The 25,028-nt window shown below is 42.7% G+C and overlaps 1 protein-coding gene across 1 annotated transcript in view; it reads right to left on the reverse strand.

Moving 5' to 3' along the window:
* LOC120543357 (transformation/transcription domain-associated protein) overlaps positions 1–25,028 on the reverse strand; it is a 186,490-nt gene that overhangs the window by 104,616 nt on the left and 56,846 nt on the right. Inside the window, exon 21 of the mRNA XM_039776392.1 lies at positions 21,379–21,579. Coding sequence (XP_039632326.1) covers positions 21,379–21,579 — 201 coding nt within the window. The remainder of the gene's footprint in view (positions 1–21,378; positions 21,580–25,028) is intronic.

Below are 25,028 nucleotides of genomic sequence, written 5' to 3' on the forward strand. Positions count from 1 at the left end.
CTGCTCTGCAGTTGCCAATGACATCCTTGAAAGCCTTCCATGCGATTTTCAATGGCATCACTTGCAGATGTTCAAACTGTCAGATTTGCGGACCAACAAAAATGCCTCTCTCCACCTGGGCATCAGTTACTCGTGAGCTCTGATAGCAAACTGGCACATCAGGCAGCCTCTGAACACGGTACAGGTTAGTGTTTGTACCACGACCCTCCACAGTCTCGCCAAAAAAAAAACACAAGGCATCCCTACTGACAGGGAGACAAGACAGCAACACGCGTGATAAACAAAACATTCTAAGATAAAACTACAAAATCTAAACCACTAGGTCTAAAGGCCCTGAAATGTAATTCTGATACAAGCAATGGCTGCTCTGATCTCAGAAAAAGTAGGTTAAGGAGTGAGCGATTATAGATATTCACACCAGAAACAAGCCTTCAATAACGAGCAGGTGGTGTCCAGTTGCAGACCTGAAAGCAGGTAGCTGCTGAACTCCGTGTGCGCTGCTACAGGAAGTCAGAGAAGTGACCTAAAATGGGGGTCGATGACAAGACAGACCCCAGCATGTTGGGAGTATCTACAGTGGCTTGAGAGGCGTTTCTGCCAGTAAGTAGCCGCGCCAGCCAAGACACAACGTGACAAGTGCCTGGACCAGACGTTGTGCTACATTCTCCGTCAGTCGCCCTATCTCGCCGATGTCGAACCTGCATGAACAGAACGGCGTCACAATGACGACGATCAAAACTTAGCTCGCCATCGACTGCTCACCCCCAGGTCCTGTAGCTGCTGATGATACCGAGCCCAGACATACAGATGAATCTAAGGAGTTCAGTTTGAATATGCACTGTAGTGGTTGACCTGGTCTAATGACTCAGCAGCAGTGGAGTTTATGAATTAGGATAAAAAATAAATAAAAATCGGCAAAATGTAATTTATGGGATTTTAGGAGGACCTGCCAAAATTCATACATAAGAAATCTAACAAAACGAGGGGAGACCAGTCAGTCCATCAAGCCCATTTGTTTCGCTAACAGTCCCAATGTCTTATCCAGGTTCTTCTCGAAGGTTGTCAAGGCTTCAGCTTCAGCTCCATGTCTGGGACGTTTGTAGCAGATTCCCACAACTCTTTGCGTAAAGAAGGGCTTCTTGGCTTCAGTCCTCAATTCACTTCCACTTAATTTCCACTGGTGTTTTTGAGTATGTGATTTCCCCCTTAATCCGAAAGAATGTTGCTGGATCTATTTTCAACAATGCCTTGGAGGATTTAAAAAACGTTGGATGAGGTCCCCACGTATTCTCCTCTGCTCAGACTAAACAGGTTTAATTCTCAGAGTCTGTCACAGCAAGGCACATCCTCAACTCCCATGATTCACTTGGTTGAACTCCACTGCAAAGCTTCAAGTGCTGCTATGTCTTTCTTGTGCCATGGTCACCAGATCTGCACACGGTACTCCAGAGGTGGCCTCACTGGTGCATTACATGGTCTGAGCATAATGTCCCTTGACTTCTATTCAACAGTCTTTATGATATAACCTTACATTTTATTTGCATTTCTAATTGTTTTTTGCACATTGCTTAGTTAATGAAACTGTTGTACGAACATAAACCCCTTGATCCTTTTCAGAACTTGCTTCCTTTAGCTCAGTGTCTCCCATTCCATAGTTATAATTTACTAGCTGTCCCCCGTGGCTCCGCCCAAGTAGTAGTGAAATAGGACAAACTTTAAAAATTAATAAAATTTTTTTTTTTTTTTTTAAATGTAATAATTTTGTATTGAGAAGAACTTATAGCTTTTGTATTTGAGGGCCTATTGATATACAATATTTTTGGTTTGCTATCAGGGGTGAGAATGTAGCTGTGATCTCTTTGTTATGAATGTAAAAAGTTGGCAAGGTATAATGGCCAAGCGGAAGGTAGGTATGTTCCAATATCAGATGTTGGCACTGTATCTGATTGTGTTCAGCTCTGCTGGAAGAGCGTCACCCGCGTGGGGAGAAGAGCACGTGGCCGTGATATCTCTGCCAATCAGCAGGTACCCTCTAAAACACACATGTACCTATGATCTCTCTCAAAAACATCAAAAATTACTCTTTAACAAAATGTAGCCGGTAATGTCTGCTGAACAAACAGGTATCGCCAGCTAAGTGCTCCAACACGTGGCGAGAGGTAGAGTTACTCTAACAGAGGCTGGCATGTGAGTGAGGACGACCCCGTCCAGCTATCTACTCCTCAGGCCTTGCCCCCAAAGACCCACAGCGTATTCTTGCAAATAAAATCAGTACAACTACCGAACTCTGACACTTAGCGCAATGAGAGAAGTCACAAAACCAAACTGGAATGTTCAAGCAAATGATAGAAAAAAAAAAATCCGATCTAAATCCATTAAGTAGTTCTCTCATTCGTTAGCTGAGCGGAGGTAAGACACGCCCCGAGGCTGGCGTGTGAGTGATGGCTCCACCCCCTCACCTCAGCCTGCTGCGTGTCTCTCAGAGTCGCGCAAATAAATCCATACTACAAGTGAACTATGATACTTAACACGATGAGAGAAGTCACAAAATCAACCGGAATGTTCAAGCAAAGTATAGAAAAAAACCCGATCTAAATCCGTTAAGTAGTTCTCTCGCGAAAGGCAGACAGACAGACAGACATTGGATTTCTATATACAGTGGTGTGAAAAACTATTTGCCCCCTTCCTGATTTCTTATTCTTTTGCATGTTTGTCACACAAAATGTTTCTGATCATCAAACACATTTAATCATTAGTCAAATATAACACAAGTAAACACAAAATGCAGTTTTTAAATGATGGTTTTTATTATTTAGGGAGAAAAAATCCAAACCTACATGGCCCTGTGTGAAAAGTAATTGCCCCTTGTTAAAAAATCACCTAACTGTGGTGTATCACACCTGAGTTGAATTTCCGTAGCCACCCCCAGGCCTGATTACTGCCACACCTGTTTCAATCAAGAAATCACTTCAATAGGAGCTGCCTGACACAGAGAAGTAGACCAAAAGCACCTCAAAAGCTAGACATCATGCCAAGATCCAAAGAAATTCAGGAACAAATGAGAACAGAAGTAATTGAGATCTATCAGTCTGGTAAAGGTTATAAAGCCATTTCTAAAGCTTTGGGACTCCAGCGAACCACAGTGAGAGCCATTATCCACAAATGGCAAAAACATGGAACAGTGGTGAACCTTCCCAGGAGTGGCCGGCCGACCAAAATTACCAAAATTACCCACAAAAGACCTCAGGACAACGATTAAAGAACTGCAGGCCTCACTTGCCTCAATTAAGGTCAGTGTTCACGACTCCACCATAAGAAAGAGACTGGGCAAAAACGGCCTGCATGGCAGATTTCCAAGACGCAAACCACTGTTAAGCAAAAAGAACAATAGGGCTCGTCTCAATTTTGCTAAGAAACATCTCAATGATTGCCAAGACTTTTGGGAAAATACCTGTGGACTGATGAGACAAAAGTTGAACTTTTTGGAAGGCAAATGTCCCGTTACATCTGGCGTAAAAGGAACACAGCATTTCAGAAAAGAACATCATACCAACAGTAAAATATGGTGGTGGTAGTGTGATGGTCTGGGGTTGTTTTGCTGCTTCAGGATCTGGAAGGCTTGCAGTGATAGATGGAACCATGAATTCTACTGTCTACCAAAAAATCCTGAAGGAGAATGTCCGGCCATCTGTTCGTCAACTCAAGCTGAAGCGATCTTGGGTGCTGCAACAGGACAATGACCCAAAACACACCAGCAAATCCACCTCTGAATGGCTGAAGAAAAACAAAATGAAGACTTTGGAGTGACCTAGTCAAAGTCCTGACCTGAATCCAATTGAGATGCTATGGCATGACCTTAAAAAGGCGGTTCATGCTAGAAAACCCTCAAATAAAGCTGAATTACAACAATTCTGCAAAGATGAGTGGGCCAAAATTCCTCCAGAGCTGTAAAGACTCATTGCAAGTTATCGCAAAGCGCTTGATTGCAGTTATTGCTGCTAAGGGTGGCCCAACCAGTTATTAGGTTCAGGGGCAATTACTTTTCACACAGGGCCATGTAGGTTTGGATTTTTCTCCTAAATAATAAAAATCACCATTTAAAAACTGCATTTTGTGTTTACTTGTGTTATATTTGACTAATGGTTAAATGTGTTTGATGATCAGAAACATTTTGTGTGACAAACATGCAAAAGAATAAGAAATCAGGAAGGGGGCAAATAGTTTTTCACACCACTGTAGATATCTCTATACGTCTCTCTCTCTATTTTATATATCTATAGACAGATATCTCGATATCTGTATCTCTCTCTATCTCGCTGTATATCTATGAGAGAGAGAGTGAGATGTTCCTTTACACTTTTTTGCCAAGCTTAAGGTCAAGTAAATTCCAATGGAGATCGTTCATCACGACTGTTTAGTGCTCATTAATAAGTAGTGCCACATCTGGATCATTAGTACAGCTTTACAGTGGGGCCCACCATTGCATGTTAGCTTCACTTTGGGGGATTTTCCAAGTGTTCGCCCAGTTCTGAAGTTTTTGTCCAGGTCTTTTAGACTTCTTTTTGCTGCCTCCTCTGTGTCTGCCATCCCTCCAATTTCAGCGTTATCTTCAAATTTCACAAGTGCACGAACTATACCAGAATAAATGTCATTAATGTAAATCAGAAAAAAATAGTGGTCCAAGGACAGACCCCTGAGGGGCTTAACTGATGTCCCCATTCTCCTTTTATCTATGCTCCCCGTCTCCTGCCTGCTAACCAACTAGAGATCCAGTTTGCTCTGATGCCTACAGCTTCTAGTTTCAGAATTAACCTTTGGTGTGGGCTGACGGAGTCAAAGGATTTTTGAAAGTCTAAGTAAATAATGGTTTATGCTTTGTTTCTGTCAACTATTCCGATTTCATTTTCTCTCCGTCTGTGCTCATGACAAAGACATTGCCTTTCAGATGACCCTATAAAGACACCTCATAATTATCTCAACCTGCTTCAGAAAGTCCTGATACAGTGGAAGTATGGAGGGAGCGAGAAAAAAAAGGGAAAGAACACTTTTACTTAAACGCACACCGGTCTCGATGGTCCCAAATTCACTTAGCTGGATAAAGGGACAGGCACATGGACGACTGCCTTCCTCAAAACATACTGAGTCAGTTGAAAAGAGGAGAATTCCCTGCGCTGAATTAGCAATTCAGCTATTTTGACTCTTCCACACTCGGATGGACACTTCCAGCCTGATAACGCCACCATGGCACATATCGTCACCAAAAGGGAACACAACAGTGTGTTCTCATTGCTTCAGTGGCCTGCAAGATCCCATATTGAGCATCTTTGGGATGAGGCGTATAGGATGAGGTTTGCAGCAACACTGTGCAGATGTCCAATTTGCAACCGCACATCATTTCCGCCTGGTCTAACACACCCAGCATCTTGCAGAATCCGTGGCCAGACAAACTCCTGCTGTTTTGTAAGCCAGTGCAGGCCCAACATGTTGCTAGATCTAAAAACTGACGCGCTAAGATTCACACCTTTCGGTAAGCACACTCCATATTCGAGTGCACGGTGGGTTGGGAAGCCATCTCATCTCATATCATTACAACCTATAAAAATATGCAGAGTATCACAGTGAACTTTTATTTCTCTGTGTACACATTTAGAGCTCAGTGAACTAAACAAATGTGACTGTCAAGTTGTGAAAAATGCTGTTGAAAAAGTCACGGACCCCTTCACATGACACCCAGTCAATACTTGGTAGCAGCACCAATAACTGCTTGCCACGGCTTTGCATAGCCATCTACAAGCTTGGCACACCTGGATGGAGGCCATTCTCCCCATTCTTCCTTACAGAACTGCTCCAACTGGGCAAAGTCTGAAGGCTTTCGTTTGTGAACTGCAATTTTGAGATCACACCACAAATTTTCAATCAGATCAGATCAGATCCGGACTCTGGCTAGGCCACTGCAAAACCTGGACCTTCTTTTCGTCAAATCATGCGTTGGTTCCTTTTGCCCAGTGTTTCGGGTCATTGTCCTGCTGAAAGTGGTAGCGTCGTCAGAGTCCCAATTTCATGACGTTTGAAGGTTTTCTTCCAAAATCTGATATACTTCTTACTATCCATTCTTCCTTCAATACGGACAAGGGACCCAGAGAGGCAGCCCCCAAGCACGAAGCTTACACCCCCCAATGCTTGATGGTAGGTCTGGTGTTTGCCGGATCATTGGCGGACCCTTCTATCTGCCAGGCAAACTCCAAAAAGTTCAATTGTGGTCTCATCAGACTGAAGTTCATGACGACTCCAGAACGCAGGACTCTTGTCAAGATGTCTGTTAGCGAATTCTAATCGAGCTTTCAAGTGACATGTTTTTTAGTGGTGGCTTTTTTCTGGCAACTCTCTGTGTAAAACCTTCGATGTTGTAGTCTTATGCACATCCACTCCAGCTGCAGGGCACTGAGAGTCACCTTGGGATTTGCTCTTACGTCTCTGACTAGTTTTCTTGACATTTTCTTTGTTATTTTAACATGGCGGGTGGACGTAGGCCACTTCACTGTGCTTCCAATTGTCTTCCACTTCGCTATGATGGCCTTCGCAGTGGACACACTGAGGCTAAGGAGCTTGGCAGTCTTCTTGGCACCATTGCCATCTTTAAACTTCATAATCACAGTGCGTCTCAAGTCATTCGAAAGTTTCCTTGTCTTCATTTCTGTCAGTTTTTGACGTTTCACCACATAAGCCACTTGTACTGATTTCTCAGTTGTGTGTTCCTAAGAACTGGCCTGAAGAATCACTTAGAGACCCGTCGACACGCTAGAGGGTTCAGGGCTTGATTGTTTACACCCTTCTTATTGCAGCCTCTGAGCTATCAGGGGTCGATTACTTACGCAACAGCAGATTTCACTGATATGTTCTTTATTGTCGCAGCATCATTTGATTTTCAGGATTTTTTTGTGAAAATCTATTGTCCTCATTTATACGTTTGTTCTTTATTTCGCTTTATACAGTTTCTTGTATTAGGAATTTGTTAAGTTTTCGCATACCCCTTGGGGTCAGCCATTGTACAGCGCCCCTGAAGCAATTACAGGTTAAGGGTCTTGCTCAAGTATCTCTTTTGGCAGTGACAGGGATTCGAACCGGCAACCTTCGGGATACCAGCACAGATCCTTATTGTTCCTTGTCTTCTTAGAGAGTCAAGGCTAGGGGGCTGTCAAGAGGCAGAGCCTGTAAAAGCCCATTGCGGCCATTCCTGTGCGATTTTGGGCTATACAAAAATAAACTGTATTGTATTGTATACGTCACAGTACATAAGAAAAATATTACAGGAAATGTAAACTTTGTCTACTGTAGGGGGATCGAATAACCTTTCAACCCACTGTATCTCAACTGTTGAAATGCAGGTCGCTACTCCTTATAACGGCAAGGAGTCTCAGTAAGTCACGAAATGGGCGGCCACTGTGACGACCGCAGCTCGCTCAGTCGGTAAATGTGACATGGGCTGTGACCTTCAGTCCTGTAATAGGACACGGGGCAGCGACGAGATCGGCAATCTGACATGCTCCGCGACAAAAGTCATGTGACATCGGCTTTAAGAACGAAAGGCCTGCGAGAAGATGCAGATGTAGTAAGTAGGGCAAGGAAAAAGGTACTCATTTCTCATGCGCTGCTCGGATACTTTTAATAAATACATTTTAGTATATACAAAGCGTGTTCAAAACAGACATTACACTCTCATTTATGTTCTGCAGTGTTAAGACTTTTACACAATGAGCTACCAATGTGCATTTAGTAACACAAACAACACCTGAAGCAACTCAACTTTATTTTGTTGCAGTATACCAAGTTTAGCCTCTCAGTATGCACAGCACGTGTTCCCGGTTCATCCTGGGATCTGGCAGGCTGGGCTTCTTGGCTCACTAGAGCAGTGCTGGGACCGTGCTCACCGCTGATCGCTGCACCATTACTAACGTTTGCTCACGTTTCCCTTAAAAACGGCAGATGTGTTTGTCAGGGAGCCTTTTCTAGGGGAATTTCATTTTCACCAAACATCTCTGAGGCTTGACCTTAAAATGGGAAAAGGATTTCAGAGGGCCCTCGGGATCAAACGGCTTCTAAAGCCGTCAGAGCAGCGCGTAGCCAAGAGATCGTCAGCGCAACTGGGAAAAGAGTGAGCGCCGAAGTGTCCTTCAGGAGCGGGCAGGAGAACGCGAGCTCGGGAGGCATTTATTATAAATAACAAACAAGTCCATCTTGCTGTCATTACCGACAGAGACAAAAAGATGCGGATGACATTAGTGGCAGAGAATACGTGCGCGAGCGCATTGAAACGCCGCTGCGAGACAGAGGAATGCAATTAAGACTCTTCTGCAAACACACGCCGGCCGCAAAAAATTACAAAACACATGCCCCAAGCACTCCAAAAAAGAAAAAAAAAATGGTATCATTTGAGATTTACTTGGAGACGCCACTTTGCTTTTTCAGCATATGTAACATGCAGGTGCAAGGCACTCTAGCAAATCTAAGCAGCTGCTCATTCTTGACCTACATCTGAATTGTCAAAAAGAAAATCACTTAAAGTCAAGAAGCAAGTGTGATTATGTCCCATACCTCTAAAGAAAAGAAAAAATACATGAAGGTATGAAAAGGAAGCACAAGCACAACCTAAGAGCAAACCAAGAGGGCAGCCGGCAAGACGGGACTCAGCGTTACACTAAGCTGGATGTGACTTCTGTATTCGACAGCAGCAGCCAAACCGAAAGAACGGACCACAGCATTAATAGGCTTTTCTAAGACCGCTAACCTGCAATGGTGGGCCCCGACAATAAAACACCCAGAGGTGGCACAGCACATTAATGAGCTCCGAACAGCAGTGATGAGTGAACCCCACTGAAGTCACTCGTCCTTGAGTTGGGCGAAAACGTGGAAAGGAACATCTCTCTCTCTCTGTATTATATGTACACTCACCTAAAGGATTATTAGGACCACCATACTAATACGGTGTTTGACCCCCTTTCGCCTTCAGAACTGCCTTAATTCTACGTGGCATTGATTCAACAAGGTGCTGAAAGCATTCTTTAGAAATGTTGGCCCATATTGATAGGACAGCATCTTGCAGTTGATGGAGATTTGTGGGATGCACATCCAGGGCACGAAGCTCCCGTTCCACCACATCCCAAAGATGCTCTATTGGGTTGAGATCTGGTGACTGTGGGGGCCATTTTAGTACAGTGAACTCATTGTCATGTTCAAGAAACCAATTTGAAATGATTCGAGCTTTGTGACATGGTGCATTATCCTGCTGGAAGTAGCCATCAGAGGAGGGGTACATGGTGGTCATGAAGGGATGGACATGGTCAGAAACAATGCTCAGGTAGCCCGTGGCATTTAAACGATGCCCAATTGGCACTAAGGGGCCTAAAGTGTGCCAAGAAAACATCCCCCACACCATTACACCACCACCACCAGCCTGCACAGTGGTAACAAGGCATGATGGATCCATGTTCTCATTCTGTTTACGCCAAATTCTGACTCTACCATTTGAATGTCTCAACAGAAATCGAGACTCATCAGACCAGGCAACATTTTTCAACAATTTTGGTGAGCTCGTTCAAATTGTAGCCTCTTTTTCCTATTTGTAGTGGAGATGAGTGGTACCCGGTGGGGTCTTCTGCTGTTGTAGCCCATCCGCCTCAAGGTTGTGCGTGTTGTGGCTTCACAAATGCTTTGCTGCATACCTCGGTTGTAACGAGTGGTTATTTCAGTCAAAGTTGCTCTTCTATCATCTTGAATCAGTCGGCCCATTCTCCTCTGACCTCTAGCATCAACAAGGCATTTTCGCCCACAGGACTGCCGCATACTGGATGTTTTTCCCTTTTCACACCATTCTTTGTAAACCCTAGAAATGGTTGTGCGTGAAAATCCCAGTAACTGAGCAGATTGTGAAATACTCAGAGCGGCCTGTCTGGCACCAACAACCATGCCACGCTCAAAATTGCTTAAATCACCTTTCTTTCCCATTCTGACATTCAGTTTGGAGTTCAGGAGATTGTCTTGACCAGGACCACACCCCTAAATGCACTGAAGCAACTGCCATGTGATTGGTTGATTAGATAATTGCATTAATGAGAAATTGAACAGGTGTTCCTAATAATCCTTTAGGTGAGTGTATACATATATATATATATATATATATATATATATATATATATATATATATATATATAAAATCCAACAGCTGTCTGTCTGTCTGTTTTTCACAAGAGAACTACACGGATTTAGATTGGGTTTTTTTCTGTAATTTGCTTGAACATTCCGGTTGATTTTACCTGTGTTATCTCTATAAAATCCAACGTCTGTCTGTCTTCCTGCTTTTCACAAGAGAACTGCTTAACGGATTTAGATCGGGTTTTTGTTCTATAATTTGCTTCAGTATTTCAGTTTATTTTGCAACTACTCTCTAGTATTCAGAGTTGCAAGCAAGCATTCATTACATCACAGGGAACTGTCATTTATTCGTTGGTGGTTTGCAGTGAACTACTGATTGATACTTCAAAGGAGGAACGCTTGTGTAGCGAGGTTGAAGAAATTGTCCATAAAAGGAAATTACCGACTCATCTACTACTCACACCAACCCATCAGTTTAACAAAGAATACATAAGGGGGAACAATGGCAGTAGTACCAATGCCTGACTGTATCATAATGTCATTTAGGAATGAGTTTGAATTGGTTGCTTAAAAAGAACCAATTTAAGGTTTTACAACGATTCTGGTCCTTTATCTAATTGTGTGGGGTTAGGGGGTTTAGGGGTAGGGTTAGGATTAGAAAAAGGGGAAACTACTTAACCATAATAGTAGTCAAGGCAGACAGTGTGGCAAGAGTAAACACACAAAGGGCTATCGATGGGATTTGGGTCAGTCTGTCCAGGTCTACGTAACAAAGTGAGAGGACGGGGACAATAGGGTCACCTCAGGACAAAACAGTAGCCAATGTAAAAGGGAACAGCAGTCATCCAGTATGCTTAGTGTGCTTACTGTAAGGAAGAACTCTCACAGCAGAGTTTCAAATTTATTGTAGTGAATTGAGAGTTTTAGCAGAGACCAGGGAGCAGGGAATTACAATAATAATGGAACTCAGGAAGTAATGAAAGCATGAACCACTGTTTCAGCATCCTTCTTGTTAAATAAAGAGTAAAAGGGAGCAATGTTTCAGAAATGGAAAAAAAAAAGTAATTTTAGTTAACAAGCTTATGCTAGGCTCAATGCATCCAGTGATACACCGAGAATACAAACAGTGTGGTTGGCCTTGGTTAGATTTTTGTAGCTCTTTGCATCCGAACGAGCCGGAGCCAGTATTCTAAGGACAGGGCTTGTCGATTGCCATTTTCAATTCATGTCATGGATTCTCATTGGGGCTGAGGCTGGGGCATGTTTCTTTTTATTTGAGCCACCCCGATGTTGCTTGGACCTTGTTGTCGTGACTTAGAAAACTTAAAGCACGTAAATGCTAACAAGTTCTGGAAGCACATCCAATAACTGCCCGCTAGAGGGGTGTATACCACCAAAACCTGGCAAGACACAAAAAAAGGGCTCTGTGTTCTGTTCTGTGTATTGTATTGAACCCCTTTTCTTGACACCCACTACACGCTCAACCAACCTGGAAAGGGGTCTCTATTTGAACAGCCTTCCCAAAGTTTCTTCCAATAATTCCCTACAAGGGTTTTTTTGGGAGTTTTTCCCTTGTCTTCTTAGAAAGTCAAGGCTGGGGAGGTTATCAAAAGGCAGGGCCTGTTAAAGCCCATTGCACACTTCTTGTGTGATTCTGGGCTTTATAAAAATAAATTGTATTGTATTGTAGAATATTTATAAAAAATTTGGAATTAGTCTCCCCTCGACTTTCTCATATACTACATACTAGATATGTGAGGAGTAAATTGCAAGACAATGATTATATTTTTGTATTATGTACATTAAAGAACCATCAATAACAAACCAAATCAAATCAATAATATACTGAAAAATTAAAGTTGAATAAATCGAACGCTGCAGCTGCATGAGTAAAAAATACCACTTCCAGTTAGCGGAAATAGCCAAAAGTGAGATAGAAATCTACGTTTTGTACCTAAAACTTGCGAGCAAAATGTGGCCGGCCTAAATGAAAGCATACTCGGGTTATCGTGTTTACATACACGCACACACACAGCCAATCTCAAAAATGGTATTTTTGGACTCATGGAGGTCTAAAACGTCAAGATTCATCAAAATCTCAACCAAATTTTTGGACGATTGCAATACTTTCCCTATGAGAAAGGAAATCAGATTCTGGGAGGTCTAAAATGTCGACATTAATTAAAATCTCGACATCGAATCTTTGGACAATTACAATACTTTCCCTATAGTTCGTATACGAGAAAGTCAGGAAGGTCTAAAACGTAGAGATTCATCAAAATCTTGACATCAAATGTTTGGACGATTACAATACTTTCCCTATGAGAAAGTAAATCGCACTCGCGTCGAGATTCATCAAAATGTCGAAATCGAATTTTTGGACGATTATAATATTTTCCCTATACTTCGTATACGAGAAAGTCAGGGAGGTCTAAAAATGTCGAGATTCATCAAAATCTCGACATCGAATGTTTGGACGATTACAATACTTTCCCTATGAGAAAGTAAATCGGACTTGCGTCGAGATTCATCAAAATGTCGAAATCGAATTTTTGGACGATTACAATATTTTCCCTAAGAGAAAGTAAATTGGACTCGGAGGTCTAAAACGTTGAGATTAATCAAAATCTCTACATCGAATCTTTGGACGATTACAATACTTTCCCTATACTTCGTATACAAGAAAGTCAGGGAGGTCAAAAATGTCGAGATTCATCAAAATCTCAACATCGAATGTTTGGACGATTACAATATTTTCCCTAAGAGAAAGTAAAATCAGACTCACGTCGAGGATTCATCAAAATGTCGAAATCTAATTTTTGGACGATTACAATACTTTCCCGACGAGAAAGTAAATCGGAGTCAGGGAGGTCTGAAACATTGAGATTCATCAAAATCTTGAGGTCAAAATTTTGGATGATTACAATACTTTTTCTATACATTGTATATGAGAAAGTAATAAAAAGATTTATTCTTAATGAAAATGCTCAGACATAAAATGAAGCTCCATTGAGTACAAAGACATAAAGAACCTGCACTAAGCAATACAGCAATCCCAAGCAAACGAAGTCCCAAAACAGAATCCAAGCTGTTGTAAATGCAGGCAATCACAAAGCATAAGAAAAGACACAAAGTAAATTCACCACTCCCGGGCACCACCAGGAACTGTGGGAGACCCTCCAGATTTACAGGGCAGAGGGCAGTTAACAGCAGTGATTGGCAGCTGGCCCAGCCTCTTGGGGGACCACCCACAAAACATGTGTTTCATAGCACAGGCAACTTGTATACATAGAAAAAATAAGTAAAGACATACAAAAACAGCATAAACAGGGATCAAAAATGAAAAGAGACATCAGACATAAATTTGAACGAAAGCCAGGAGAGGAACGCAGGCTGAGGCACAACACTCGCGTTTGTCCTGCTGAAAAGGTGAATTAACTCGAAACCTTCAATTTTTTAGCAGACTGTAACAAATTCCACTCTATTTTTCAGCACCATGTTTCCTCCATATTCCTTTAATTACGCCATGTCACCTAATCCGTGCTGCTAAGGAACATCTCCACAGCACCGTTCTGCTGCCAACAGGCTTCACAGTAGGAACAGCATTTGTGTCAGGAATTAGACTTTGAATTTCGTCCAACAGGCTCAATCTGGATCTCATCTAACGGCAAGACCTTTTCCCAAAACTTCCCTCTCGTGCTTTCCAGCAAACATTTAATATTCAAAACTTCTCTTCTTGACCAGACGCAGGATTTGGCCAAGAGGAGAGCTAACTACAAAAGCAAACATGCTAGGGTAAATTGGCGATCCCAAGATGAACCGGTGTGGGTCTGATGCTGCCCCTCCTGTGACCCTGAGCTAGAGTAAGCAAGTTTGAGCGAGCCTGTTTGTAATAAAAATGCAGATTGGAAGAAGATGTGTAACTATCTTTAGTATCCCAGCATCATCGGAAAATTTAATAGGTCTAAAAACCTCAAGGTACTGCATTCAAGACGACAGCTAGACAGATTTCTCTCTCTGTCTTATATCCTTACTATGTATTGTGATTGCCTGGCACCCAAAAGACGAGGCCGAGTCTAAGGATTTCAGAACAATCCGCTTTATTGAACTTCAAGAAGGAACAGCAAGATTACTTATTGCAGCAGGAGATACCACCCTACTACACACAGGCACAGCAAACGGGCAGGGCTGGGGCCAGGTCAGTGGCCCAGTTATAGTGTTCCCCGCATCAGCTTTTGGACGACAGACGCGTTGCACAAGGAGGTGGCGAGCTTGCCGTTGTTCATGTGGCGCTGCGAACCTGTAGGGTGCTGTGAACCAGCGGTTGCCTCGACGACAGACAAGCACCCCCTCAACAGACACGTCAATAACATTGTGGCCTGTCGCCCTGTTGAGGACCATCTCAAAAGAGTTCAAAAATCTCACAGTATAATGATCTACTGACATGCACACTTGTACAGACAAAGACAATACACACATACACACCATTAACCAGTCAATTCTGAAAAACAGAATGGAAAATAACAAATAAAATTGAATGGTTCAGTTCATATCGATGAAGTCAATTTCCGAATATACCAAAGTGTGCTTGCACTACTCCATCGTTATATTCATAAGTTAAATATGGTGCCACACAGGGCTCAGTACTCGGACCCTTACCATTTTAAATTTACATGCTTCTGTTGGGAACTCTTAATAGAAGGCAAAGGAGTCATGTTTTATTCGTACAGTCATGTGAAAAAGTAGGTACACCCCATGGACACTGTTGACTTTTTTGAAAACACTTGAAAAGGCAAACCATAGATCTTCATGCAAATGGTTCCTACAAATAAAGGTGCAGGAAAACAGTATATCTTCATATAAATAGTTCTTACACATAAAGATGATGTACCTGAATAAAAACCTTTTCAATCAATTATTTAACAAAAACATCGAGGAATGTAATGGTCTACTAGGGAACAAGTAAGTCCACTCGTGGCCTCAGAAGCTGGCATTGCCTCCTAGAGCAGAAATGACTTCTTGTAGGAGTTTTGCAGAACTGCCCACCAGGCTCTGACATTGACTCGGTGACATTTGTGACGTCCCTTCCAGGCAAAATTCCTTCAGTAGCAAGATGTTTGTGGGCTTTCTTTTCTTACACGTCATGCCCATTTAATATCCCACCAACAACATTTTAATTGGATTTCAAATTAGGACTTTGAGCAGGCCGGTCTATAACCCTCCATTTCTTCTTTTGGAGCCATTTCCCACTGCACGTCCAACCAACCTGGAAAGGAGTCTCTTTTGGAACTGCCTTTCCCACCATACAAAAAAAGGGCTCTGTGTTCTGTTCTGTGTATTGTATTGAACCCCTTTTCTTGACAACCACTACACGCTCAACCAACCTGGAAAGGGGTCTCTATTTGAACAGTCTTTCCCAAAGTTTCTTCCATTAATTCCCTACAAGGGTTTTTTTGGGAGTTTTTCCTTGTCTTCTCAGAGAGTCAAGGCTGGGGGGCTGTCAAGAGGCAGGGCCTGTTAAAGCCCATTGCGGCACTTCTTGTGTGATTTTGGGCTATACAAAAATAAATTGTATCGTATTGTATTGTCCTGGTGGATTAGCTAGTGTGCTTTGGCTCATTATCACGTTGAAACTCTGAGACAGATGGCTTCACATTCTCCTCTAGCAAACGTTCATATAATGCAGATTTCTTCATAGTTTGCTCAATGACTATAAGCTGCCCGGGCCCTGAGGCAGCAAAGCAACCGAAAAAAAAAAAAGAACATTTCCAACATCACCCTTCCAAGCTGGTATGAGGTTCTTCTGCTGAAATGTTGTCAAACATGTCTGCTGTCACTGTGACCAAAGAACTCTGTCTTTGACTTATTTGCTCCAGAAGGCCTGGATGTGCGATGGCAAACTATTGTCTTGCTCTAATGTTCTTTTTGACAGCAAAGGCTACTTCCTGGCACACCTCCCACGCAGGTCCCATTTGTGAAATCTTTCTAACCGTAGATGCACGCACTTTGACACCAACTTTTGCAAAAGTTATCTGCAGATCCCATAATCCCGTATTCTAGAGACTTTTAGAGACTTTTTTTTTTAGTATCATACTTTTAGGGCTGAGTTTTCTAGGCTGTCCAGTCCTGAACAAAATCAGAAGTCATCTGAAATCTACGCCACTTGTACAGGGAGATTCACTCGAAAGAGGCCCTGAATATTCTGCGGTAACTCCCGTTAGTATGGAGCAATCTGAACCAAAAAAAATACGCTCTATACCTTGACGTATGTGTAATCGATTACATTACGTTTGATGCTGGAAGTGGTTTCCGTTTTCTGCCAGACACATTTCGAAACGGCTCTCCATGTTCTTGAATGTATCTGGCAAGCATCTCGGGATGGGGAAGAGCAGCAATTTCATGTTAGAGGTTTTCCTTCAGATCTTCCACAGTTCGAGGCTTGATCCGATGGAATTCTCCTTTCAGCAGACCCCAAAGGAAGAAGTCTGGTGGTGTCAAATCCGGCGACCGTGGTGACCAAAGCCCCTTTGAAATGACCCTGTTGCCAAAGAAGGACTCAGTTTCTGCCGTACTCTTTGCCGATGTGAAACACGTTGCTCCATTTTGCTTGAAGTAACCTTCCGTTAAGTCGTGATCATCCAGTTGATTCTGACATCACTTAAATGAGGCTCGCAGCATGAAGACATGCTGCTCAATACGGTACACCACCCATCCTGATGAGAAGTCAAGTGACTGAGTGAAGGGGTATGGGCGGTATGTACCCAGAAGTTGCAAACGGCTTTCCGGCGCCTACCTCATCGCTCGGACGCAGGGGCATCCCGGCTGGTATACTGAGAGCATATTGCACGTTGTTTCCTTCAGATTGCTTCGTCCTAGCGAGAGTTATTACAGAATATTCGGGGCCTCTTTCGAGTGAATCTCCCTGTAGATTATCCTCCTTACAGAAGAATGATTGACTTTATATTACGTGGCGAACTTTTTAAGTCCCTTGCCAAGTCTATTTTTTGCCTGTTCAGATAATATTGAAAAAGTCGCTGCTTTCCATGGGGTGTACGTACCTTTTCATGTGACCGTATGTAGACAATATTTAGACCATATCATGCTACTGACACTGTGTGACCCTAATCGTCTTAGATCTGGGTGCTGCATTTGATACCATTGATCACAATATTCTTAGAAATCGCCTTAGTCAATGGGTGGGCCTCTCTGGCAGTGTCTTAAATTGGTTTGAGTCCAACCTGGCAGGTAGAAAATTCTTTGTTAGTTGTGGTAATTATACTTCAAAGACATCTGATATTCTATATGGTGTTCCACAAGGCTCTATCCTGGGTCGCTGCTCTTTTCGATTTACATGCTTCCGTTAGGTCAGATTATCTCGGGGCATAACGTGAGCTACCACAGCTATGCTGATGACACACAGCTGTATTTATCAACAGCACCCGATGACCCCAACATTCTTGATTCACTGACCCCCCAATGTATTACTTGTGTTTTTGAATGGATAAGTAATAATATTCTCAAACTTAATAAGGAGAAAACAGAAATTTTAGTGATTGTCAAAAATGGATATAATGAGGTTATTAGAAATAAACTTGTTGCATTAGGATTAAAAGTCAAGACGGAGGTAAAGAATTTAGGGGTAACTATTGACTTGAACCTGAATTTTAAAATCACATATTAATCAGATTACTAGGACAGCATTTTTTCACTTAACTCTTTCAGGGCGGATGTCGACTTTAGTCGAAATTCAGGGGTAGAGGACAGTAAATCAGCCATAAAACTCATCGTTACGTTTTAGTTCGACTCTCTTTGCTAGAAGGAAAGTTAGCTTTGTTGGTTTACCTGCGCATGCATGAGTAGCGGAAAGCAAACAACCTCTAAAATGTCATCGACATCTTGCGAGATACGAAAGCGAATGCGCAAAGCAAAATACTCCGTGAACGACATTTTGCATATTATCTCCAAATCGGACTCTGACTTGTCAGACTCTGATTTTGATGCAAGTGATCTGAAGATGGAGATTGAAAACGAAAGTGAGGTACCGGCATCAGCTGATCGATCCTCAGCTGTTCGTGGTGCTGAACACGCTTGCGTAACTGATGCACCTATGGCAACGTTCACCTGGGAGGAGCGCCACTTACGATGACAAGAGGTACAAACCAGATTGTGTCACACTGCCACAACAAGACAGGCCAGGCAGCCAGCCCACTGCATATTCCTACCGGCCATCGAGCTGCCCCAACACAGCCACCTGAGACTCTGAACAGGCACCGACAGCAGCCATAGCAACAGACGTTTTACGTTGATTTACATGTGAAACCTTTGCTTTGTGTGCTTTTCAGAAAAGTGAGTTGCCTGCAAAAAATATTCAGCCCTCAAAGAGTTAAATGTAGCCAAAGTTAGACCTCTTATAACACTGCAAGATGCTAAGAAATTAATTCACGCTTTTGTTTTCAGTCGACTAGATTACTGTAACGCACTCCTCTCAGGACTACCCAAAAAAGACATAAATCACTTGCAATGAGTGCAGAATGCAGCTGCTAGAATCCTAACTGGGAAAAGAAAATCCGAACACATTTCTCCAGTTTTAATGTCACTACACTGGTTGCCTGTGTCATTCAGGATTGACTTTAAAATACTGCTTATGGTTTATAAAGCCTTAAATAATCTCGCTCCATCTTATATATCGGAATGCCTGACACGTTATATTCCAAATCGTAACCTTAGATCTTCAAATGAGGGTCTCCTTAGAATTCCAAGAACAAAACTTAAAAGAAGTGGTGAGGCAGGCGGCCTTCTGCTGTTATGCACCTAAAATCTGGAATAGCCTGCCAATAGGAATTCGCCAGGCAAATACAGTGGAGCACTTTAAAACACTGCTGAAAACACATGACTTTAACACGGCCTTCTCCTAACTTCACTTTAACTTAATCCTGATACTCTGTATGTTTAATTCTTCATAATAACTATTCACAGTGGCTCTAAAATCCATACTGACCCCAACTCTCTCTTCTGTTTCTTTTTCCGGTTTCTTTGTGGAGTCGGGCTGCGCCACCACCACCTACTCAAAGCATCATGATGCACCAACATTGATGGACTGAAAGCCAGAAGTCTACGTGACCATCATCATCAGGTCCTTCCATGAAAACCCTAAATCCAAAGAGGACTGTTTGACTTATGTTAGGTAGATTGCCCAGAGGGGACTGGGCGGTCTCTTGGTCTGGAACCCCTACAGATTTTATTTTTTCTCCAGCCTTTGGAGTTTTTTTTTTGTTTTTTCTGTCCACCTTGGCCATCGGACCTTACTCTTATTCTACGTTAATTAATGTTGACTTATGTTTATTTTTTATTGTGTCTTCTATTTTTCTATTCATTTTGTAAAGCTACATTTTTTTGTATGAATATGTGCTATATAAATAAATGTTGATTGATTGATTGATTGATTTCAGAATGCCTGTCACCTTACAATCCATATCGTAACCTTAGATCTTCAAATGAGGGTCTGCTTATTATTCCAAGAGCTAAACGTAAAACAAGTGGCGAGGCGGCCTTCTGCTGTTATGCACCTAAAATCTGGAATTGCTGACTGACAGAAATTCGCCAGGCTAATAAGGTGGAGCGCTTTAAAAAAACGCATTACTTTAACATGACTTTCTCAAAGTTTCATTTTAGTTTAATCCTGATATTCTGTATATGCATTTAATTATCAATATCATTCATGGTGGCTCCGAAATCCGTACTAACCCCTACTTTTCTCTGCTGTTCTTGTTCCAGTTTCACCGTGATGTCCCTACATTGATGGATTAAAGGCCAGAAGTCCACATGACCGTCATCATCAGGCTCTTCCATGTGAACCCTGAATACCACGAGGACTGACTGAGGTCACTGATGTTAGGTAGAATGCCTAGAGGGGGCTGGGTGGTCTCGTGGCCTCGGGACCCCTGCAGATTTTTTTTTTCCTCTAGCCGTCTGGAGTTTTTTTTTTTTTGTCCTTACTTTTATTTTATGTTAATCAGTGTTCCCTAATTCTATTTTCTTATTTAGTCTTTTTTCTCTTTCTTCATCCTGTAAAGCACTTTGAGCTCCATCATCTGTATGAAAATCTGCTCTAGAAATATCTAATATAATATAATATATAATATATAATAATATAATATAATAATATATGTAATCAAGTCACTTCACCTGCCTATGCTGCAACTGAAAAAACAAAGGAAATAAACCAATTAGAGAGTCTTCATCTGCCGAGCAGCACCAAAAAGGCCAAACTCAATCCACTTTGTATAACAATAATTGAACCTTCCTTGGGGTGAATACTTTTTATAGGCACCTATTGACAAACCATCTCTTTAGATAAAAAAGAAAATAGTTCATTTTGAAGGAAAAGCAAACAAAAGACGTATAATCCCATGCATGACTTCACATAAACGTACACATGCGTCCCCACCTCTTTATCTCACTGCAGTATATGTTTTAAAAGCACATGTGGCTGAATTTTATTTATTATTATTATTTATTTTATTTTTTTTAATTTCAACACTGTAGGTTTTTTTTTTCAGTCTTCTGTTGTGTTTACCAATGTGACCCCCAGCGGAAAATTCATTTAGGAGGGCATGAAATAAGAAATTTTATCGGTTGACTTGCTGCAGGCAGAAATCCAATCATTCACGTATTAGACAGTTAATATGAAATTATGTAGATAAAGTGACCTTTGAAGAGCCCCCGCTAGTGAATGCTGCACTGCTTTTTTTTTTATATAAAAAGCCCCCCCCAATTGGTTGGGAATCATCAGGTTCTTTACTTTAAGGCATCAGCCTATCGCCAAGTCAGGGTCTGAATGAGAAGACGAAGGCTTTGTTCAGCTCACTGGAGTGGAACCTCTCGCCCAGGAGCTGAAATGAGGAATTTCATATGTTCGAACTCTCAATCCTGTTCACAGAAACCATTTACAGTAAGATGCCTTACCACTTAAGCGGCTTTACCTGGTCCTAGATCTAGCATGAAGTGGAATTAAACACCCCGAAGTGAACAACAAAGGTGCTATAAAGGCTCGAAATAAAGGGGAGCAAATACTTCACCTTTCGGACATTCACTGCCTTAAGCATGCAGAGGGCACCGATGCCCAATAGGAAAGTTCATGAAGTGACAAGCTTCTTATAAAATAAACGTGCCGAAATAAAATGAGCTTCCCAAGTTCCATGTTTTTAGCCCCTAAGACGAAAGACTCACCTTCTCCATGGGCAGCTGGACAGACGCCTTGCAGTCAGAGAATTCAATGGTAGTGCTGGGGCCTTGCACCTCAGTCATTACATACTGGAGTTTCTGCGATTCCTTCAGCATCTTGCGATTGCTGCCACCAAACTTGCCCAACACACGGTATGCCACGTGAGAGATGGTGTCTGCTGGGTTCCTTAGTGTGCGCCACAGAGCCTGAGAAGAAACAAAATCACCCACATTAGGATAATGGAGTGCAGCTGACATCTGCAGAAGCAGTGAGAATCACGGGCATAACTTCACAACTTAAAAGTGAGATCATTCAGCTTCAGAAAACTGACCACATGCTTCCAGTAGACACTGGCACTGTAAACATAACAAAACACACCACACATAATGTACCCACCCACACGCACCCAACACCAACTTCAGATAAATAGGAAGGGCCTATTCCCATAATATTGTGCATCAGAATTGAAGATCTGCCTCTCCCCCTCATTCATTGGTCAAGAGTCCTGTATTCAGTTCAAAAGTGCAGTATTACGGGAATGCGCCTTTCCGATTTATCTTGTATGAGTTTTCCAGAAGCAAGTATCATTAATATTTTAACAAAAAGTAAAAGTGATTTGCCGGTTTTTAAACACACAAAAGGGTAACAGACATGTGGATTATGAGACACCAGTTACGTGACATTTTTTTTTTTTTTCCCAGAGACATTTTTTCCCACTGGACAGAACAGGTCACCATTACATTACACTAATTTCTATCATTCTGCACGAAACCATGAGATTAATTTTTTTTTTCTCACCCACCAGTACAAACTACATGGGGTACGTTCCATATAAAAAATACATATTTCTTGGGTGGAATATTCCTTTCATCACATGTTTTGACAAAAAAACAAAGACAGAGCAGGCTTCAGCAAGGGCCAGCTGAGACCACTGAACACTAGCAAACAGTTTTAAAGAGAAGAAAAATCTCGTGTCACATAACCCACTGTCGGTTGTGCAGTAAAGTGCTCACAACGTCTAAAACCACACCTGAAAAATCAGTGTAATGCACAAACGTGAAGAACGTCCAAATGGGACCAAGCTTGTGAAATGAAGATGCAACCCCATCATTCACTAGTCAAGAGTCTGAGCTTCGTGGCCATCACCTCAAGACATGGGGTAAATAACAGATTAAAATAATAAAAATTTGGATTTGTATTAGGTTATTGCCTGGAAGGATAAAAGATTTCTGGTTTCCTTTCAACTTTCTGATGCCCACTTCTGTGCATTGTAATTTAAATGGATTACATCACCAATGCCTGTTAAGAAATCAGGACTGTCGCCGTCTCTGTCACCTTCTATTTGCTCAAATTTATGACACGCTCCTGCACAGTTGTTCAGCTAGGAGTTTCACATTATCACTGCGGTTCATAATAATGTCATTAGTATTCTAGACATTGCTTTGTTCCTTGATGTACTGTTATGATAGCTGTGCTACTCCTGCCACAAGAAAAGCAAAATGACATAATACCGCACATATATACATACATATACACACACACACACACACACTATATATATATATATATATATATATATATTGTGACGGACAGCCGGGACGGCCCTGCTGCATATGTTCCGGGGGAGCCACCATGGACAGCTCAATACCTCTGCCGGGACGCTTGGTGGCAGCCTCTCTGGCCGTTGTTCGTTTCCCAGTCTCCCACGTGGCTCCATGGGACATGGAGTCCTCCACAGCATTGGGAGATGGGGTGGCCGCTAGGGGGTGCTGTCGAGAGCCAACAACCCGGATGGACGAGTTATCAGCCCCACCCGGAGGTGCAATCAGGACCAGCTGGTCAAGCACCTGGAACACTTTCGGGTGGGCTATAAAACGGGCCAGCCTCCCTTTATTCGAGGCCAGAATCGGGAGGAAGAGGACGAGGTTGCCTGGGAGGAGTGGTGGTGCCAGGAAGGGTTGTTTGAGCTCTGTATAAAGTGCTTTGGGACTGTGTTGGGCCTGCGGGACACGGGGAAGACGTGCGCCCACGGGGGAAGAAAAATAAAAAGCCTATTTGTTTTACACGTGCCTCTGCGTTAGTCTGTGCCGGGTCGGGCGCTATATAGTGCCTTTTACAATATATATGCACACATACATACTTACATATACACATACATACACATATACACACACATACACATATATACATACACACATACACATATACTGTACATATATACACATACATATACACATACATACATACTGTCAGGGATGCCAGGGGCTACAACCCGGCCGAGACACCTTGTAGGACCGGAAGTGGGCGTGCGCCCATCTGGAATCACGTGGGGGTCGCCTTCCTGGTTGCTTTGGGAGCCACGGGTGCAGGGCATGGAAGCACCCACCCTGTAGGGGCCCATGGTCACCGCCAGGAGGCGCCCCAATGCCTTGGGAACCCTGGACCCCAGTACTTCCGCCACACCAGGAAGTGCTGGGGGGAAGAGAAGCAGGAACACCCGGAGGGAGAGCTTCCGGGAGAACAGCCGGCACTTCCGCCACACTGGGGCGTGTCAGCGGAAGATTGTCGGGGAGCACCTGGAGCTCATCCAGGTGCGGATAAAAGGGACCGCCTCCCTCCAGTCGACAGCAAGAGTCGGGTGGAAGTGGACGGAGCTCGGAGGAGAGGAGTGGAGGCGGTCTGAGGACTGTGCAAGGCATTGTAGTGCGGCCAGGACTGTAAGGGGTGATTGGTGCTGCGGCACTGGGTTTGTGCACTTTTGTAAATATAGACTTTGTAAATAAACACGTGTGTGGCGAAACAACATGTCTGCCTGTCTGTGTCCGGGCTGTACCCCACAATACATACATACATACATACATACACACATATACATACGCACGTCTGAGGATCACCTTCCAGGTTTATCTAATGAAGGCAACACCCCACCAGAACAAGTGAGGGCGCTGTTGCTACCAGTAACACCCTAACAGTGAGGGCAATTGATTCTGCCACTTCCAGTCAGAGACCGATAAGAACCAGAAGTTCCAAGATGGATGTGTCTCAGTTGGACCCCAGATAACTAAAGAACGAAGCTCCATGAACTAGACCTGCTTTTTCGAGCAACTTATGACGCTTTTTGTGTTCTCTAGTGTTTATGGTTTTGCTTTTGCCCCCATGTATGACTATTTTGTTCGATCCGACAGAACGGGTTGAAAAGGGGTCACCTGGTTGGTACCTCAACATTTCTTTGGACTCACTCTGCTATCATTTGCTCGACATAACATACAACAGCATCTAGTAATGCCAGCTCTGCATGACAGCAAATCTCAATCCAGACTCTTCATTTGTGGCTTCTAGCTGGTGGAATAAGCAGCCCACCTCCACCTGAACTGGTGACTCCCTCCTCACTGCCCAACATTATTCTGTTCTCTTCAATTGTAATTTTGTACCCTTGCTTTGTAACACTCATTCCCAAACAGTCTCCCAGACGAATATTTACTCGATTAAGTTGGCATCTTTTGTAAGTTGCTTTGGACAATGAATTATTCATCAGATGTGTGTCAAGAAATGCTAGCAAGGCTCATTAATACCTACAGTAATATACAATACAATTTATTTTTGTGTAGCCCAAAATCATACAAGAAGTGCTGCAATGGGCTTTAACAGGCCATGC

The sequence above is a fragment of the Polypterus senegalus genome, chromosome 13 (assembly GCF_016835505.1).
Source record: "Polypterus senegalus isolate Bchr_013 chromosome 13, ASM1683550v1, whole genome shotgun sequence".
Taxonomy (NCBI): Eukaryota; Metazoa; Chordata; class Cladistia; order Polypteriformes; family Polypteridae; genus Polypterus; species Polypterus senegalus.